The 19,362-nt window shown below is 48.6% G+C and overlaps 7 protein-coding genes across 7 annotated transcripts; 3 read left to right on the top strand and 4 right to left on the bottom strand.

Moving 5' to 3' along the window:
• Window positions 1-321: 321 nt before the first annotated feature.
• Window positions 322-1,373, top strand: EDB93DRAFT_1084184 (uncharacterized protein; the record flags this gene model as incomplete). The annotated part of the gene is made up of 2 exons (XM_041445816.1): window positions 322-360; window positions 414-1,373. The coding sequence occupies 2 exons, from the start codon at window positions 322-324 to the stop codon at window positions 1,371-1,373; spliced, it is 999 nt and encodes a 332-aa protein (XP_041308236.1).
• Window positions 1,374-5,239: 3,866 nt separating this feature from the next.
• EDB93DRAFT_1249790 (uncharacterized protein) lies at window positions 5,240-5,946 on the bottom strand (the record flags this gene model as incomplete). The annotated part of the gene is made up of 4 exons (XM_041452913.1): window positions 5,240-5,261; window positions 5,319-5,463; window positions 5,514-5,574; window positions 5,626-5,946. 4 exons carry the CDS (start codon window positions 5,944-5,946, stop codon window positions 5,240-5,242), a joined length of 549 nt encoding a protein of 182 aa, XP_041308237.1.
• A 403-nt stretch (window positions 5,947-6,349) lies between these two features.
• On the top strand, window positions 6,350-7,605 carry EDB93DRAFT_1240261 (2-nitropropane dioxygenase; the record flags this gene model as incomplete). Its single annotated transcript, XM_041451734.1, has 5 exons — window positions 6,350-6,386; window positions 6,436-6,537; window positions 6,586-6,927; window positions 6,994-7,475; window positions 7,534-7,605. 5 exons carry the CDS (start codon window positions 6,350-6,352, stop codon window positions 7,603-7,605), a joined length of 1,035 nt encoding a protein of 344 aa, XP_041308238.1.
• Window positions 7,606-7,821: 216 nt separating this feature from the next.
• On the bottom strand, window positions 7,822-12,755 carry EDB93DRAFT_1084413 (carbamoyl-phosphate synthase L chain, ATP binding domain-containing protein; the record flags this gene model as incomplete). Its single annotated transcript, XM_041445833.1, has 26 exons — window positions 7,822-7,868; window positions 7,914-7,983; window positions 8,040-8,056; window positions 8,114-8,276; window positions 8,335-8,494; window positions 8,548-8,594; window positions 8,653-8,979; window positions 9,035-9,046; window positions 9,098-9,132; window positions 9,184-9,223; window positions 9,277-9,497; window positions 9,551-9,687; window positions 9,745-9,950; window positions 10,002-10,006; window positions 10,059-10,144; window positions 10,192-10,274; window positions 10,324-10,794; window positions 10,847-10,915; window positions 10,966-11,076; window positions 11,135-11,382; window positions 11,438-11,875; window positions 11,931-12,026; window positions 12,085-12,209; window positions 12,265-12,377; window positions 12,435-12,533; window positions 12,591-12,755. 26 exons carry the CDS (start codon window positions 12,753-12,755, stop codon window positions 7,822-7,824), a joined length of 3,591 nt encoding a protein of 1,196 aa, XP_041308239.1.
• A 375-nt stretch (window positions 12,756-13,130) lies between these two features.
• Window positions 13,131-14,699, bottom strand: EDB93DRAFT_1084254 (uncharacterized protein; the record flags this gene model as incomplete). Its single annotated transcript, XM_041445822.1, has 9 exons — window positions 13,131-13,329; window positions 13,379-13,495; window positions 13,554-13,699; window positions 13,761-13,940; window positions 13,998-14,066; window positions 14,118-14,174; window positions 14,235-14,432; window positions 14,484-14,539; window positions 14,597-14,699. 9 exons carry the CDS (start codon window positions 14,697-14,699, stop codon window positions 13,131-13,133), a joined length of 1,125 nt encoding a protein of 374 aa, XP_041308240.1.
• Window positions 14,700-15,582: 883 nt separating this feature from the next.
• On the top strand, window positions 15,583-16,882 carry EDB93DRAFT_339113 (uncharacterized protein). Its single transcript, XM_041456131.1, has 2 exons — window positions 15,583-16,028; window positions 16,077-16,882. The coding sequence occupies exons 1-2, from the start codon at window positions 15,775-15,777 to the stop codon at window positions 16,624-16,626; spliced, it is 804 nt and encodes a 267-aa protein (XP_041308241.1). The 5' UTR covers window positions 15,583-15,774; the 3' UTR covers window positions 16,627-16,882.
• Window positions 16,697-19,227, bottom strand: EDB93DRAFT_1249795 (uncharacterized protein; the record flags this gene model as incomplete). Its single annotated transcript, XM_041452914.1, has 10 exons — window positions 16,697-16,880; window positions 16,930-17,141; window positions 17,196-17,917; window positions 17,970-18,088; window positions 18,145-18,233; window positions 18,287-18,414; window positions 18,465-18,556; window positions 18,609-18,682; window positions 18,734-18,928; window positions 18,982-19,227. 10 exons carry the CDS (start codon window positions 19,225-19,227, stop codon window positions 16,697-16,699), a joined length of 2,061 nt encoding a protein of 686 aa, XP_041308242.1.
• Window positions 19,228-19,362: the final 135 nt, after the last annotated feature.

A 19,362-nucleotide genomic window follows, 5' to 3' on the forward strand; every position in this document is an offset into this window, starting at 1 on the left:
GAAGTTTTTCCTTATCTTCACTTGAGAAGAAATCATAATCAAATTCTTTTCTACAAATTCCACAAACAAATATTAACAAAAAAACAAAAGTAAATAAAAAAGTAAAATAACTACTTTAATTAACTCGTTTAATAAACACAAAGATCTCGATCGCATTTCCAAATCGTGTCGTGAACGAAAGAAGGGACCTTATAAGAACGTTCACAAGAAATGAGGGGAAGCAGTTTGCTTTGCCTTGCCCTACTCAGAACTCCAAGTCCTTCCGCAGAGCTCAGCTCAAGCCTCCTCCTCTTCCTCCGCTTTCTTCATAACTTACAAGGGATGGACGTCGACTGGTGCCTTTCGTGTGATCGCAGAATAGTAATTATCAACTTTCTCTTATTCCCTTGATCATATCTAACCTTGAACGACAGGACGGTATAACATCGGCCTCTGGACCCTATTGCTCCCCAGAGTGTCTATCCTATGCTCAACCAGCATCTTCATCTCCCAGGCTCGCTACTCAAGTAGCTGCTGCCCCTGCCCCAAACACCCACCGCATCCACCAGTGGGCTGCCGCTATCCCGCCGCACGTTCCTGCTGGCGCACCCTCCTGCCCCTTCGCAGAGGCTAATGAGCCCACTTCATCATCTACTCAATTCCCTCGTCGATCCCCTTCACCTCGTGCCCGTTCTCAGGCAACGCCCAAATTGATCGAGCGTACCTCAGCTACAGCACCTGTCCCCACTCTCTGTGTCTCATCACCAGCACAAGTTCGACCTCTTCCCCCCGCGCGCAGCACGCACTGCGCTTACTTCAATGGCAACACAGCATCTACTGCCAGCATGAGCGAAGCGAGCACTTCCCTCACTAGTCTCTTGAGCGAGCCGCTCGTGGCTACTCCAGAGGAAGATAGTCCTTTTGGTATTGGCGCTTTCGTTCGTTCCTGGGTTCACCGCGACCGGGAACATGCCAAATCCAATAACGAAGAAGTCATAGAGGAAATTAAAACGTATTTTCCCCCTTATTTATCTGCCAAGACGTCTCCGCACCGCTCAAAAAAAGCAAAGATTCAACCTCCTTCGCCACCACCTATGAAACGTCCAAAATTCCCTGTTATGAACGCTACTCTTTTTAATGACCGCGACCGTTCAACGCCCACCGACTCCCACACACCTACGCCTGTTGTCTTCCCTTCTTGCCGTGCAACCGAGTTTGGTTGGGATGATGACGACGATGACGACGACGAAGAGAGTTTCGTCCCACAGGCACACTTTCAGCAATTTCAGCCTCAGACGCGTTCTCCGTCTGCGTCATCTGGTAGCGGTTCTTCAATTCTGTTGATGGCACCGAAGCGGTTGGACGTTCGAGGTCGTCGTGCTATCGCCCCATGAGGTGCTGCGCGTCTTTTTCATTATCACTATCTCCCCCCTACCTCACTCTGCATATTCGTAAAATCGCCTCGTGCCAATTAGGCGCTCATTCACGCAATTGATTTATGGACTTCGATATCCCCCAAAATCACCCCCTCATGGTTGTTCGCTATTCCCAAAACCCCCTCCAGGAACACTACGTGTATCTTGTACTTGTCTCTCTCGACGTTGCTTGACAGCGGGCACGCCCACAATCTTTCAGTTTTCTGATTGTTATCTTTTGCACACACTCCTTCTCACTCCTCATACACTGTATATACATGCATATACACCATAGATAGCTCGTTGCACTTGCATACACACGTCTCATTCCTGACCACTGCTGGATATCGTATTGATTTATTGTACACTAGAGTTGGAGCAAGGCGAGTGGAATTCATTGTTTGAACCAAATTTCAGGGGTCGAGAAACTTGAGAGATATTCTAAAGAGAACACGGGTACGTGGCATGGAGTGGATATGAAGAAAAGTGGGTTCGTGTGATCTGCCAGCTCAACGTCCGTATTCGTCTGTAAAGAAGAAGATTCATTGATTGAAAGAGTGCTCGTCGCTGTCACGGTGCACAGCTTGTGGTAAAAAAAATTCATATGGAGTCTAAATTGAATTGCGTCAGCCCTTGACAAGTGACAGTAGCATCGCTCTTCGCGGGAGGGGGCATTATATTACAACCGCGTGGACCCATTGCTAGAAAGAAAAACGCGGGGTTTCGCTGTCAAACGATAAGCGAGCGAGGAAATGGCCGTTAAGGTGGGGGGGGGGATAATCGTCGAACGTACTGGCTGGTTTGCCAAATCTCTTAGCGAACGAGCATTTTGATTGCGGCTTAGTCGTGTGCCTGGTCCCAGCCTACGTGAAAATCGGGCCCTTGATGGCTTACGCCTACGTACGGTGCTGGCATGTGGCTAGAGCATGGCATGATGCGAGAAATTCGCAAGTTTTTTGGGGGGCTGAGGTCGTCTTGCATCGTTTCATCGCTTCTTGAATTCTGAAATCTTAGCAAGTACGTCAGTACGGAGATGCGGAAGGGTTTCTTGTTTTTCGAAGAGATTCTGCTTCCGTTGACGGAGGGGCCATGCACGGAGTCAGGAGTCCGAGCTCGCTGTGCTGGCAGATCTCGGAGTTTTCCGACAATGCCCTCGCAGTGCGCATACTTGTACTTTGAGTATTTGGTACTGCGAACTGATTGACTCGGCATGTCGGTGGCAGTTACTTGGTAGACTCGATGCTGATCCCAGTCGAGTTTATTTTTGGGGCCATCGATGACCGGGAATATTCCGAGGGGCTTTCATTGAGTTTTTATATTAATGAAACTTAACCGAGTTAGCGTCCTGCCAGCATGCAAAAAAGTACACCCCGAGAGTCTTGCACGTGTAAAATCAATGACCAAAGGGTTCTCCCACACAGAAGAGACTGCGCATGGAAACCACATTCGCATTCATTCTTTTGATGGTGATAAGCCTTTAGATACGTTCTAATCACCCCCTCGGGCCGTTGAGGAACATCTGTCTCTTGCTGCGGCCCGTCTCATCACCCATCCTTCGAGCACCGCCCAGTACCCATTCAAAGCGCGCAGATCTGCAGATGAGCGCTCACCAGTCGTTACTTATCTTTGGGGTGCAACCGAATATACGATTTTGAGTTATCCGGAGCGTTCGCTGATGACGGCTTTCCAGACGTTTCTAAAGAATGGAAACCTATATGATGACGATCAAAGCGCTGCCGCACGGTCAAAGGCTAATTGTCAAGCTAGGGGGGTTAGCTAAGTCTGAGCGCGACTAGCACCAAACTTAGTGTCCGGGTGGCGGGATCAGATGGGCGCCCTCATCTTTGTTTTTACTATATCGGGATCCATTGAGTTTTTGGAACATGCTAGAATACGAATTGAAATTGGTAACATGAACCGTTGTGGGGGGGGGGCGACGATGCTAGGTGGCATGGCAGAACATCCCGGATGTCTGGTGTGGGATAAACTAGATAAGCAGCCGCGGGATCAAAGGTTCCAGCGACGCTTCAGCACAATTGAGTTTCTACCCAAGCTCCGGTTTTGCCGAGCAAAATACTTGATCGCAGCAAATGAACCCATGTCCGACAATCAGGGCTTTCAGGGATGAAATAATTGTAGAGGTACGTCGCATGTATGTAACTGAACTTTGGCCGTGCCTTGGCCCTCTAGTGGCGGAACATGATGACTTCATGACCCAGATAAAATTACTGCACCTCTGGGAAATAACATTCCGTCCCGGAAACAAAAGCGATGGACCGGTGAGGAGGCTGTAACCGGACCTTGACCAAAAATCCTAATTTATCGGATAGTTAGGAGAAAGCGGCGCATCAAGCATCTCCAGCCACATGACAGCACTTGCGCCTTTGATCGCTTCCCAACAAACAAACACAAACCGACGACAAGTGATTAGCGCGCAACCCGACGGAAGGGAGGGCCCCGGAGCTTGCCCACTTCAAACATCAACCTAAATTTCATCATTTGGGTACTTGGCCAAGTGGGTTACCAAGTCAGATGCACAACCTCCGCAGTCCTCGAAACTAGTCCCCTTTTGGAAACCAACAAGTCAACGTTCTTGGGGTCATTGATAACGCCAACATTGAATATGATTGCGGTAGAGCGAATAACCAGAGGATCGAGAAGTCGGATGCTCCAAACGGCCCGGCGGAATGTCGTAGCGTACGACAAAAACTCTGGTCACGATGCTCTCAGCCCGCAACTATCTAGTTGCGGATGTTTGAAATGTCAAGTTTCGACATACCCGGATCCGAGTCAAACCCATAGTCTATCATACGCATCCCGGAGCGCGGTTTGATGCAATTACAAAAAAAAACCCACGTGAGACGTAGGACAGCTCACCAAGATAATTAAAGCCCCCCCAGGCCCAAGGGTTTTGAGATATGGGACAAAGAACCCACTCCCATCCATGGCAATGAAAGGTGAGAGGCCGATAAGGATTCAATCAAACAAAAGAAGATGTCGTGTTTTTGCCATACTTCCTGATCTTGGGCCGGGACCGGAAGTGGCGCGGTAACAATGGATTATGATGATGATCTGCATCATCCTGGGCGGCCGCATTACGAAGGTGCAGGGATGACCACGAGATGTGGAGGTGGGGTAGATGAACCTTCAAGTGTCTGCACTAGGTCCTGATAAGTTCATTGAACGCCAGTTTGCTCGCGATAGTCCCAAACGGTGATAGAAGAATCTATTATTCGGCCGCAGTGGTTCTGGTTAGTAACGATACAATGCACTCGGGGGTGATCTCGGGGACGCTTCATGGACAAAGAAGTCAGACTGACAATGTCAACCCATGAGCAATATGAAGGCACTCAGGGGGAAGGAAGGTCCAATTAATTCGGGAATTCCATGACAAGTAGCAGACGATAAGGAGCCAGCCCAACCAACATTCATGCCCGCTCGAAGCCACCATCCAAACTTAGTCTCTCCTATAGAATCTTGCTTAATACAAACCCCAGGAAGAGAACTCATAGGAAGAAAAAAACAATTTCAATGATAGTGAGAGACGCTCGAGAAGCTCATCATTGTTTTGGTTAGAGAACAACAAAGAGATCTCTCAAAAATTGTACATTCTGCAACCAGCAATATGAGAAGACTCCAACAGGCAACCGATATGAGACGGTGCTGTTGGTTTGTCAGTGAAAAAGTACAACAACAAACCTTTCGGAGTTAAGAGGTCTCGGAGGTACATGTTGCGAACGTACGAACATTTTGGCAAAACTACTTGCCCTGCTTTCACTTCTACCTTTGGGATTCGTCTGCTGCGCACAACAAATATGATCAAACAACCAGGAGCGGTAATAACTTCACTGAGGAGGCGGTTGGAAGCTGGAAAGTAATTCAAATCAGCAATGTACTTGGATAAAATAAAATAAAGGGTAATACCCAGGGGGAGGGGGACCGCCAAAGCCTGGTGGAGGGGCGAATGGTGCGCCTGGAGGAAAGCCTGGAGGACGGAAGCCAGGAGGGGGACCGGGCATCCCTGGTGGGGCAAAGGGCATTGGAGGACGACCCACAGGAGGCATACCCACTAAATACATAATAAGCAACACATTTTTCGTCGCGCATCGATCAACATACTAGGAGGCATCATTCCCATTCCTCGACCGGCAGGCATTCCACGACCAGGGCCAACGGGCAGCTAAATGCAACACATATGTATAAGATCCTGACTTAGCAGAGCATGACGTACCGCATTCTTTTTGTCCTCGTCTACAACTGGCGGAGGCCCCTCGACGCTTAAACTGACGACTGTCTCCCCTCGCAAAATCACAAGACCCAAAGTGCGCTTCATCTCCTGCTCAGCAGGCGTCTCAGTTTCCCCAGGCTTTTTCTTAGGCCGAACGCGTCTAAACTCTTCGCAGTCCGCAAGGACGAGGTTCATATGCCTGTCGAATGCGAGCATTTGACCCGTCAACGCGCGTCCGTCATTGATGGTCACTTTGAGCCTCCAATTGATGAGGCCCAACATTTTTCCTCCTTTGGATTTTGGGGGAGGCTGAGGCACGATCATGAGATGTTATTGTCCATAGGTTTTGATCAGAACTTACCATAGTGGTCGATTAGGATTTTGGTTTCTGTAGATGCAGACGATGACAAGAAATGAGAGATAGAGTTGATGGCTACAAATAATGCCAAACATCTTAAACTGACAGCTTGCGCCTTGCGCCTTTCACCCTGTCATGCCAGTGAACATTCTATGCGGTTTCTGCTCATATGCATCAGATTGCCTACTAGATCGACTGATGCTGACAGCCTTCTGTTTCAGCATTTGTCAGTCACCGGACGTTTGTCAGTCACTCCGGTCCAGGCGTCGGTAATGTCGTCCGACAGCGTTTATCATTGAAACATATAACATGGCAGTACACGCATATATATACGGATACAGGCTGTCATTCCTCTCCATTGCGCTCAATATGTCAAAGATTCGGAATGCTTTCACTGTCCTGATGGGTAAGCGCGTCTACTTCCTCCTTATCTACATATCTGAGGACCCTCGCAGACATACAAACTCCTATAGTAGCTGCCCCGATGGCAGGGGCTAGTGGTGGTGCATTGGCAGCTCAGACATCCGCTGCCGGAGCATTTGGATTTATCGGTGCAGGTGGGGTCGCATCTTTTACTATTAAACCTGCTAAATAGATCATCAAAGGATACTTGACCTCTTCTCGCATTCAGGAGGAACTATCATTAGCTCGCGCGCAACTCCTCCTATCCCCCACAGATCCTCTCCCAATCGGTGTGGGTTACCTAGCTTGGCAACTGGATAAAGATCCCTGTGGCGTTGGATTGCTCGACATTTCCCTTTCGAACAAGGTCAAGGCTATCTGGCTCGCGTTCGGGAATAATATAGGTCGATGGATCGAGCACGTCCGCTCTTATGATGCGAGCTCCGGGCGGGATCAAAAAACCCTGATATTTGTACAGGTTTCCTCAGCGAAAGAGGCTCTCATCGCTATTCAGGACTGGAAAGTTGACGTTTTAGTAGCTCAAGGTTTGTTTCCCTACCTCCTTAGGCTTGGTTTGAACTTTCCTCTCATGGGCATTTTGTTCGACTTAGGATCTGAATCTGGGGGGCATGGGTATAGCGCTGCTCCGCCGCTTCTCACGGTGGTGCCGTCTATCTTGGCAGTGCTGCCTAAAGATGGCCCGCCTCTTCTTGCAGCCGGCGGATTGTCGACTGGCGGTCACGTTGCTTCTTTGCTTGCACTCGGGGTCTCTGGTGTGGTGCTCGGCACTAGGTTCTTGATGACGAAAGAGAGCTTCTATGATGAGGCGCAAAAGCATGTGCTCGTTATGGCCGGTGCGAATGACACAGTGCGGACCACGGCATTTGACCGTGCTAGGGGAACTCTGGATTGGCCGGAAGGCGTCGACGGTCGTGCCATCTATAATAAGACAGTGAAAGATGTGGATGATGGTGTAGACATCGAAATTGTTCGAGAGAATTTCAACAGGGCAACGCAGGATAGGGATCCTGATCAAATCTTGGTTTGGGCGGGTACTGGAGTTGACTTGGTCACAGAAATTCAGACTGCGCAGGTCAGTTTGACTCGCTAAATTGCAACGTGTCAAGCTGTCAGCTGATCTTTTTTCATAGGATGTTGTTCGGGAACTGCACGCAGATATGATGAAACATTTAAGTTTTGTATCGACACTTATTGCCACCTAATGTCAAACGCGTTGGTTTCCGTTAACGTTGGACCATTACCTTTCCTATTCAGACAAGTCGTTTCGTTTGCTGCATGTCCCTGCTGTACTCTTAATGCTTGGGAACATTACCGTCAGGAACACTATTGATTCCGTTGGTAATGGTGTGATATACATTCCATGAAACTATAATACAACTAATCGTGACCACAATTCGCGTATGCTCGAGGTCTTTGCTTCAGTGGACGATTTCCACTGTCAAGTCGCCCTGATTGATGGAGTCACCTATACAGATTTGTTAGACTAACTCCGTACTCCGGGGAAATGAACGAGGCTTGCCTTCATTGACAACCACACGTTTAATATGACCAGAAACAGGTGCAGTAACAGCAGACTCCATCTGTGATGAACCAAACGTCAGCAGGTCGTCACATCTTCAAATTATTTCACACATACCTTCATCGCACTCAGTACTGGACAAAAAAAAGCTCATGTCAGACAGAACATCAAAGAACGCCGATCATCCTTACCGCAGAGAGGGTCGCCCTTCTTAATCTCTTGGCCCTCCTTCACTCTGACCTCAACTACGACACCTGACATGGGTGCACCCACTGATCCAGGGTCGGAAGTCGCCTTCTCCCGCGAAACTGTTTCTACTGCGGAATTCTTATCCTCAACAGACACCGCCCGAACCTGCGGCACAGGGGAAACGTCAGCAAAAATCTTCGCATGTCATACTATTGTTATCGACCTCGCCGTTAACTTCGAACCAGACGTCACGCTGGGCACGTCCTTCCACAACAGGCCCAACGGCCATCAGGCGGATAATCAGAGTCTTTCCTTTTTCGATTGAGATGTGCATCTCCTCTCCAATAGCCGGTCGCCCCAAGAAGTACCGCGTGGGAAGAACGCTGGGGTAAGGATAAGTCCATCTTTGAACATCGCACGGCGTCATGAGGTTTACCTGAGATCTCCGTATTTCTCAAGGAAACCCTGGTATTCTTCGAAGACCTGACGGAGTTAACATGACTTCAGAATATGCATCGCGGGAGTGCAAGGCACGACGTACTTTAGGATACATGACATACGAGGTAACGTCTGCATCCGTAATGTGCTTTCCAAATTTGCTGCGGAGCTCTGCCTTGATCTTCTTGAAGTCTAAGGGTGCCATCGTTGCACCAGGACGTCCGTCGATTCTCGGCTTGTTTCTGATGATATTCGAACGAAGTGGTTCCGGGAAACCTCCCACAGGTTGTCCAAGATAACCCTGGAAGAACTCGACAACAGAAGAGGGGAAGTCAAGCTGGTCTGCACGTCGAATGACGTCCTCTTTGGAGAACGAGTTCGACGTCATCCATTGCGCGAAATCGCCAACTACTTTAGATGAGGGTGTGACCTAATAGTACTGTGAAAATTTGCACGAAGTTAAACAGGTGATTGCATGCCTTCACAATGTTGCCACACTGAAGGGAATGGTTCAGATGGAGTGGGAAATGACGCGCAGAAAAACTTACCAGTTCGTTGGCCTCGATGTATTTCTGCTTGATTTCTGGGATTCGAAGATTGGAAAACGTAAGTTACTGGTAAGGAAGATACTCACGGGTCCACTGCGTGCCGAGGCCCAATTGTGATGCTTGGAACTATAGGGTCGGTCAGCCGCCGAATCTAAATACATCCCAGACACCACGCTCACCATGAGATTCGTATATTGGCCTCCTGGCATTTCGTGGTCGAAGACACTTGAATCCGAGGCCCGGACATTGGCTTCGAAGCAACCGTAGAGCATGCGAACCTGGCTCCAGTACAAGTTTAGCGCTTGGATGTCGGCGTAGCGGATGCCCGTCCCTAATCGCGTTTGCTCAAGTGCCATGCATATGGCTCCCATTGAGGGCTGTGATGTCAGACCAGACATACCTATCGGAATGGTTGAACATCTAACTCGCCATTCGCAAATGACAACAACTTACTATCAATGGCAACATCAACGACATCAGCACCAGCCGCGGCAGCGGCGAGCATGCTAGCTGCTGCGATTCCAGCCGTGTCATGGGAGTGAACGTGGATTGGAATGTCAGGGTACTTCTCTCTAATCGCGCCGATAAGCCTACAAATGTGAATGTGTTAGTATTTGCAAATCGAACAAATGTGTTTGCTGATGTACAATTTCGCAGCTTCAGGCTTCAACAAACCAGCCATGTCCTTGACACCAAGGATGTGAATTCCCTCTTCCACTAGTTTGTCAATGAAGTCAAGGTAGTATTGCAGTGTGTATTTGGTCTCCTTCGGGCTTGCGACGTCACCGCTGTAGCAGACAACAGCCTCGACAACACCTCCCGCTTTCTTGGCGGCATCGATACCGAGTCTCATCTAAATGAACGTGAGTACAGCCTCATAAGAATTCGATTCACTTCGCCTTACGTTCTCTATGGGAATCCGTCAACAATCAAGACTATGTGGTAGTGATATCACCCTCACCAAAGTAGTTCAGCGAGTCGAACACTCGGAAAATATCAAGTCCATTCTCGACCGCCTTTTTCGAGAAGTCATAGATCGCATTGTCACTACACAAAATAAGCCGGACATCAGGCGAGAATGAGAGGGCACATACGGGTAGCTTGTGTATCCGACACCGTTGGCTCCACGAACGAGAGCCTGGAAGGGAATGTTGGGGACCAGCTTACGCAGGGTGCGCTGGTTTAACGTCAGTTCAAGCTCCTCCGACACGTCGCGAATCGCGCACCAGACGTTCCCAAGGATCTTCATACAGGAAGCGCATGGCGACGTCGAAGGTGGCGCCACCCCACATCTCCAAACTGAATGCGTTCGCGAGAGCATAGCTAGTCTCAGTGGCGATGTTGACCATGTCAATTGTCCTAAGGCGAGTAGCGAGCAACGATTGGTGCGCATCACGCCAAGTGGTGTCCATGATGAGCGTTCCAGGGTATTCGCGGACGGCCTTCGCGAAAGCCTCGGGACCCTTCTCGACGATGATGTTGCGCCATCCAACCTCACAAGGAAACGTAGTGTCAAGGGGTGTGCCGTCACGGTTCTCAAATTTGGGAATGACAACATCATCCTTAAGGCCTGGCTCGCCGGTCTGGCCTTTAATGGAGCTTCCATTGACTGCAAGGTCACCAAGGTATGCAAGAAGTTTCTGTGCACGGTTCTGGCTCTGTACCAGCTTGAAGAGCTCAGGGGTGTCATCGATGAACTGATGTAATACAGATGGTCAAAAATGCGCCTTATGATCCGTGATGACTTACAGTAGTCCATGTCTTGCCACCAATGAAGACGTCATGTGTGAGGAGACGGAACAAGAAGGGAATATTTGTCTATGGGCAGCGTCAGACGCATTTCCATACGAAGACTAAGAGGTAATTACCTTGACACCGCGAATACGGAACTCGACCAAGGCACGCAACATCTTTCTGCGAGCAACCTCGTAGGTCGTGCCACTAACAGTGCACTTCACCAACAGACTGTCGTAATGGGGCTGTCCGGGAAAAAGAGTTCAGAATGAGTTCGAACGTAAAATACAATTGGGCACATACCGTGATCTGTGCACCCGCAAAGCCAGATGACGCGTCAAGACGAACACCATTTCCACCAGCACTGCGGTACACCTCGATCTTGCCAGTATCGGGCTGGAAACCAATAGCCGCATCCTCCGTAGTGACACGGCACTGGATCGCAAAGCCACGACGAGTAATGGCCTCCTGAGTCAGACCAAGCTGAGGTAAGGTAGCACCAGCAGCAATTTGGATCTGGGCTGCAACGATGTCGATACCAGTAATCTCCTCTGCATCCCGGTAAGCGATGCTAGAACTACTCTAATTCATATGGGGAAATCGTACCAGTAATGGTGTGTTCGACTTGAATACGAGGATTGATTTCAATGAAGTAGTGTCTTCCCATCTGATCTACAAGAAACTCCGCGGTCCCAGCATTCCTGTATCCGACGCTCTTCGCGAGCTTGATCGCGTCCGACAAAATGGCCTGACGCACTTCCTCGGGGAGGTGGGTTGCCGGTGCAACCTCGACAACCTTTTGGTGGCGTCTCTGGACGGAGCAGTCACGTTCAAACAGGTGAATCGTGTTGCCAATGCCATCGGCAAGAATTTGGACTTCGATGTGACGTGGGCGTTCAAGGAAGCGCTCGATAAAGACAGTACCATCTCCGAATGCTGATTTAGCTTCGGATACGGCACGCTGGAACGCATCTTTGAAGTCCGATTGTTCGCGAACAACACGCATACCGCGGCCGCCACCACCCATAGCCGCCTTAATAATAACTACATACATCAAAATGGCATCAAAAGTAAAGCGAAAAGGAGTGTATCGACGGACCTGGGAAACCGTATTCTTTGATGAATGCATCGCCATCCGTGTATGATTCAACTGGACCAGGTGTACCGGGGACGACTGGAACACCGACCTTCATAGCTTTACGGGACAAATCTAGTTAGCATACACGGAAGCGAATCTCAAAATATCATCTCACCAAGTGTACGTGCCTTCGTCTTATCGCCAAGACCATCGATAACCTCGGGCGATGGTCCGACAAATGCGATCCCGGCCTGCTCGACTTTGCGAGCGAATGCAGCATTCTCAGATAAGAAACCGTACCTAGACAATCCGACCGTCAGCCAAATATAACGAAGGAGATCTTAAGGTAGCATACCCAGGGTGAATCATGTCAACCCCATGTTCAAGAGCGATGCGTATGATATCTTCTTGAGCAAGATATGCTCCAACAGGGGTCAACCCTCTGCCGACTTGATATGCTTCGTCGGCCTGATTGATGTATGATGAGCAACATTCGATAGATGAAGCATCATATCATTTGAATACCTTTTGGCGATGAGCTGAGAGACGATCCTCAAATGAGTAGATCGCGACGGTATGCATAGCGAGCTCATGAGCGGTACGGAAGACTCGGATAGCGATTTCCTGTAAATGAGAGATCTAAACGACGGAAGACACCCAGATCAACATATCAAAGCGCACACCACGATTAGCAACAAGAATCTTGGTGAGAGGACCACTGTGACCAGCAGATTTCCTTCTCATAGTTTGAATGGAGTGCACTGGCGTACCAGGGGCACTGGGTGTCCCCACAAACGTATGTGCCAACCTCGGGGGGTGGAGCGGTAACTGAGTCGAAGCAGCCATGATGATAGTTGCTGGTTGAAAGAGAAATCAATGCTCAAGCCAACTGGAGGGTATTAAAGAGCTTGTGATGGGCAGGGATACGGTGGGATGATACAAAGCTGTTCAAACTTCAGGGATTTTGATTATCACCAGTTTCGCCCGGGCGCTTATACTAAAACCCATCTAATCGGACCATTAATGGAGGGGGCCGTAATCATGCCATAATTCGCAGTGATCCGTCCGTATTGCCATTTCACCAGTTCCGTTCTCCCCCCCTGTCATCAAATTGGCATTTATTCGACAGCTCGCAAAAAACCGCCCTGATAGACGCAATGTCATTGACCACCGCTCTAAATGCTCGGGATATATAAAAGCACATGGATGTGCACATGCGGTCTACCTGTTCGACAGCGGTATAATAGTGCTTGCTTGAGGCCGGCTCTCCATCTTTTTCTGGTTGTTCTTCGCTATCGCATATACAATTCCTGCAAAGAACCCCAGTCCGATTGCCGACACCGATCCTATTGTTACTACATCACCAAAGAAGAGCATACCTGAAGCCGCAACAGGGAGTTTGTTGAGAGCTCCGACCATGCTATGGTAGTCATCATTAGCTGCAGCCTGCTGAGTACTAGAAGCCATACCTGTAAGTGGTACTACTCGTGGTGCGCACACACCATGCCGTAGAATATGATATTCCAACTGCAGCCGCACCTGAAAATGCAATAGCGGACAAAAGAACGTTGCGCGTCTCGGGTGGGCTGGATCAAGCAAGTCAGTAACTGTTTCGCGGTCTCGCCGGGTGATTGGGCGTCGTACAAGTTTCTAACGAGGTTCTCTGAACCCCAATCTTCCACGATAATGGAAAACACAGCCAAGATGGGGATAGATAACAAGTTATTATAGAACATCGAATCCCAATCAGAAAAGCCGGTGACTTTTATGCGCTTGCGCATCAGAAGAACCTAGGCAACGCAGCCAACATTCAGCTCAGGGACATCATTAGGGCATGGTAGGGAGTCTTACGTAGGCAGCACTCATCAGACAGTTCACAAACATCCATACGTACCCCGCATTTAGTCTAGAAACCACGTTTGACATCATGTCTAAACCAATTCCCATGGCGGCGCTCGCTGGTGGAATGGTCGCGGTCCCACCTACGGCATTGTTGGCATCCGTCAACGCAGCCAATATAGAAGATAACACCTGTCATAGAATTAACCCATCAACCCTATCCGTTCGAATGATCATGAGGCCACTTACCATAAAAATGAAGGCTACCATTGTAAGTGCTGTAATTCGTCCGCCGAACCACAGGACTTCCCCGTATGCCTAGTTCTTCGTTAGCCTCACCATGTTCACGAACGAGAACAATACTCGCACAATGAGTATGATCGTCAGATTCTTGAAAATGGTATAAACGGGTATACTGAGGTATTGCTGTGGCGAGGCTGTTAGCGCATGACGTACAGATTAAGGCTCTTGTTCGGTACTACTCACCAGACTTTTCGAGCCGGTATAGATTACACCGACCAGCAGACAGCTGATAGGATACCATGCTTTGACATCTTGCATGTCGAAATCACGGAATGATATTATACCCGACTTCTTAGCTGCAATCACGCACGCAACGCAGACTACACTCTGCATTGATAGCAGCAGAAAAGTCATGTTGAACTGACTCCCAGACACTACGAACTAAATCACGCTATTAGAGACTAAGCATGATGGAAGGACGATGCCTATGACCTTGTTCACGACTGTCATCATAATTGACGCTAGACAGTAGCATACTACGGAAGGAACTATACACCACCGCGCCATTGAGCAAGCAGTAAACACAAAACATATCAGTGACTCACTAGTGGAGCTAGCATCTCCAGCGTCCTTCTGGTTGCCAGTGGCTAAATTGCGGCGCAACTCTGCCAGGTCTTGGTCCTCTGAAGATTCTTTTGTGTTTCCCATGTGCACCTGAAGCCGAGTAGAGAACTAAAAATGAAGTTTGTACTAAGACCAAACTAAAACCCAGCAGTCAAAGCCGGGGAATGAGACGACAATGAAAGAATCGTAAGACGATCAGAAGAAAATGTTGGCCTTACAGCTGTCCAGCAGTGCGGTAGCGAATTGCTCGCTATTACATAATAATCCTTGGCGCGTCGGAGCTTCACGTTTAACGTCAACTTTATGATACCATCACGAACACAACATGTCAGTTGAACATAATAGCATCGTCACCTAGTGCTCCTTGTCTTCCGATGGGCAGTCCTCATCATGCCCAAACTTTTGAAATAGGTCTACACTCATATAACGGCGCCTCAACCCATGCGGGAAACCACCTCGTGAGGAACAGAAATTATCTCAAGAAATTGGCTGAGGCACTGCAGAGGGTAAGTCATGTGTACCAAACATCATTCTGATATGAATCAGAAGATACTGCTGAATGTTCCCCATCTCCACATATGCACAATAAGCCCTTTTCATGCGCCGATAGAGAGCCCACTCCATTGATTAATTGTGTGCTGCCTGAGCCAAATTCTTCTGGCTCTAAGTTCGGCGGTGACAGTCATAAACTTAAGGATACAGGATCAGGTGTGAAGGCAAACATCAGCTCCTACCGTCCCAACGAGAATTCTTATAGCGTCCCAGTCTGTCTAGGAAGAGGCTTGCTGTCTACTTGACCGCACACGACATGTTTTTAACTAGCAATGGTCTGGACTCTGCAGTGGACCAGTGCAGATATCACACGAACCTAGCCAGATTATCACTCTTCGTAACATGTCACAAACATGTGGTCACCTGGTGTAGGTTCGCATGTAATCTCAATGCTGGCGACATGAGGCATATTATTATTTGAGAGGGATATTTGCTACGTATCCTTCGTTATCATAAGAACGACCAAGCTAATCAAATATACATCGATGTTTACACTACCATGGTTTCACGCCACTGAGACATTATTGGAGAGGGATATTTGCTGCGTGTCCTTCGTTATCATAAGAACAAGCAAACTGATCAATCGTACATCGATCTTTACACCACCATGGTTTCACGCCACTTCCTGCAGCAAAGCGCCATCGCCATAAGCATCGCCAGCCTATTCTACAATATCGCAGAAGGCGTCATCTCCATGGTCTTTGGTGCAGAATCATCCTCGCACTCTCTCATCTTCTTTGGCATTCAATCGATAATCGAAGTGCTCTCAGCCTCACTCGTGGTTTGGAGATTTACGAACGGACTCAAAGCTGGTGAAGAAGGTGACGATGGATCTGAAGTCAGAAAGGGCAAAGACCTGAGGTTTGCATGATTGCCCTTCTACCATCTTCATTTGCTGACACACAACAGGATAGAGAGAATTGCAACATTGGCTATAGGGATTCTCCTCGCGATGCTGACTCTAGCAGCTGTGGGTACATCCATCGCCTCCCTCATCGCCCATGACCACCCCAGTCCATCCAACGCATCACTCATCATCGCTGCGAGTGCTGCCTTCATCATGTTCTTGTTCTGGGTACCGAAGCGCTACCTTGCAAAGGCGCTAGACTCCAGCACGATGAACGGCGAGGCACTCTGTACTTTGTCATGCATCCAGTTTAGCGGTGCGTTGTTGATCGGCTCCCTTGTATACCGTGTCTGGCGCGGTGGGTGGTGGGTTGACTCTGCCACTGCCATCGTGATTACTATGCTTTTTGGTTGGGAGAGCTTCAAGATGATTAGGTGGGCAAGCAACGATAAATTCAATGGCAGTTGTTGTTGTGGACAAGAGGGACGAAAGGCAGATGAACAAGCCATCCCCGGAGTTATCATGATGCAGCAGCCTAGTGCAGCTCCCCAGCGCTGCTGTGGCGAACCCGATTGTTGCAAGGCTTCACAAGAAAGTGGCGACAAAGTATAGTATATTCAGATCATAGTCAATATTGTACACCAAGTATTGTGCCTGAAGAGTATAAGACGGATATGATGTACTAGACCAAGTGACTTTTCCAGTATAGGAGTTCTACACCACTAGAGTATGACGGAACTAAGCGATGGTCGGCGTGGTTTGATACCTTGCTGTCGCTGTCCACAACCATAGAGATCACGGATGTTGAATTGCGGTCAGGAATGTAGTGTGTGCCCTGTTCGACCTCATTCGAGGGAATCCCATGGCTGTCGACAGTGTTAGCATGAATGTATGTGCAACGAGGAAAAAACTCACATCTCAGCCAGATGGTTCTGAATGGAAGTAAGTGACAGGGCATCGCGCACATGATGCTGACACAAGGCGCAATACACGATAGCATCTGCCTTCGCAGGAGATTTGGCTTCTTTCTCATAATCCTTGACATTTTGCAACTCGTCACCCTCTATCATTGCCCACTTAATCTCTTCAGGTTGCAGATCTCTGTGCAGGCGATAGCTGTGCATCACCTGTCACGAAACCAATGAGTATGGCCACAAAAAAATCGCGTAAATTTCATTTACCGCCATGTCCCATGTCATAACCACCTTTCTGCCTGGCGTGGAACACTTTCCGCATGCAAAGCGAGTATCCAGTTCATCCATGTGCTCTCGACGCGTAGTCTTCGGGTCGAGATTAGCGGCCTGAACAATAGCTGCAGTTCCCTCGAAAACACTGATCCGAGGAGAATGTCTAACGGCCGACCACATCCGACACCCAAACTGTTTCACTTGTAGAAGGTAAATCTCGTCATGCAGCGTGACAGGTGCCGGGGCGAAAAATCCAGGCCACGAGAGCACCTCGGGATACATAAGTAGACGACGATCACTGCCAGATTCCACAACGAATGCAGCAGTTGCCAGCTGCAAACAATCTGCATCCTGCTGTTTTCCGACATCACCCTGGCTTTCTGGACAACGGATCAGGTCTAAAAATTCGCGATCGATTTTGGCTCTCCAGGAGGAAACAAAGTTCGGCAGCTGCTGAAAAGCAGAGACGAATGAAGTCGCAGTAACTGTTGCTGATTCAGGTGACATGATGAGAACTCTAAAGGGCTCGAAATCTGCAACGTCGACGGCGTGTGGCATCAGGTCAAATGCTGCGTTCGGGGGAGGGAGATCCTGGAGGTACTTGTTGTATTCATCCATCAGAATCTGGCGCCGAGGACCGTAAATTTTATCTTCTATGCGACGCATCCTGACATTATCGAGCGCTGTAATCAAATCTGGGCGCATACGATCCCACGCTGGTAGCAAGAAGATGTATACCTAGTTCTAACAATTCAACGACATACTCACATTTTTGATTAAGAGGTTTTGGTTCCTTGAAAGATGTCCCCAGTTGGTCTTGCAACCAGAATCTATTCACATAGTCCAACTCAGGCTTGTAGCCTGCTTCAGTAAGGCGATTCACGATACTATGTTTGCGCATCAGTCAAGGCTGGAGCATACAAAAAAGTGGTAGCTAACATACTCGTCCTGGCGGGAGCGTCTGATGGCGTCAAGTTCGTCTTTGCGAGAACTTGCGACGGACTCTGACCACTGCTGGCATTGCTCTGCATGCTGGAACGAAGATGTAATTGCACAAACCAAGTAAAACTAGTTTAATGACCTACTTTCATAACCTCAGCGGCATGCTTTTGCTTCTTAGGCAACAAAGCTGCCATCTCGTCCACTGGCGTCTTCGAGAACTCGGCACGTAGTTCATCGAATGCCTTCTTGGAAAACAGCTGCTTTGGTCGCCCTGAACGTTGTAAGAAGACGAATGTGATAGTGATATAAATCAAGGCCTACCCGGTCCGTATATAATTGCATGAGGTAAGTCATACGAATTGAAATTTAGCGTCCATGGGAAGCGGCTCACTGCGCTCCATTGATCAATAGTGCTATATGTAGCGTAAACACAAGGGTTGACAAGCATGAACTAAGATGACCAACTTTTCACCGATGCATCTGGGGCAGTATCGTGCCCGAAGTGACCATAAAACAGATCGGACAACCCTGTCGCAATTCTATAGTACAGGTGAGTAAGGATTGTAGCACCTTGATGAAGCTCGTCGCACATGGCAATGTGGGTAAAAAGCAAGATTTGCATACTGTGGTTCACTCATGTCTTGGGGACAATCGGGAAGGCCATCAACCTGGAGACGGGCAGTTTTCCAAGCAGAAGCGGATGATCGCTGCAGCAATAAATTCCGAAAGTCCTTGCTGGTTCGGGATAGATTCAAAAGGTCCATTGGAAGAAGAAAGCTAAGTATCTGTATAAGCTCACTGTGAGTCTTGCTTAAAAATTAGTAGGCTTGAGCCTGACATGATATAGAATATCCAAGTTCATGGTAGGCATTAGGTCGAGTCGTCCACGGCGCTTCAACTTTGCTTTGACGCGATGACCTGCGCGTTTCTTGGATCTTTTTTTGACGTGGCACGGAGCAATATCAGGGTCTTCTGAATCCTCGTCACTAGTACTAGCTTGAGGGACAAGCCTTCCTGGATTTGAGACCGTTGCTCTTGTGGAGTCATTACCGACTACACGAGTGGCCGATCTTGTTGTAACCATTGAGAAATAGTCCTTGGTGCACACTAGAGTTGAAACTTGAACTGCGTGGGCTGGTCGTAAAAAAAGGAGCCTCGCTGGATCGGGATCGGCCTTAAAGCATGTTATAAAATTGGACAAACAATCTAAAATAAATAT

This window comes from Suillus bovinus (assembly GCF_016758785.1).
Source record: "Suillus bovinus strain UH-Sbo-P2 chromosome Unknown EDB93scaffold_23, whole genome shotgun sequence".
Lineage (NCBI taxonomy): Eukaryota > Fungi > Basidiomycota > Agaricomycetes > Boletales > Suillaceae > Suillus > Suillus bovinus.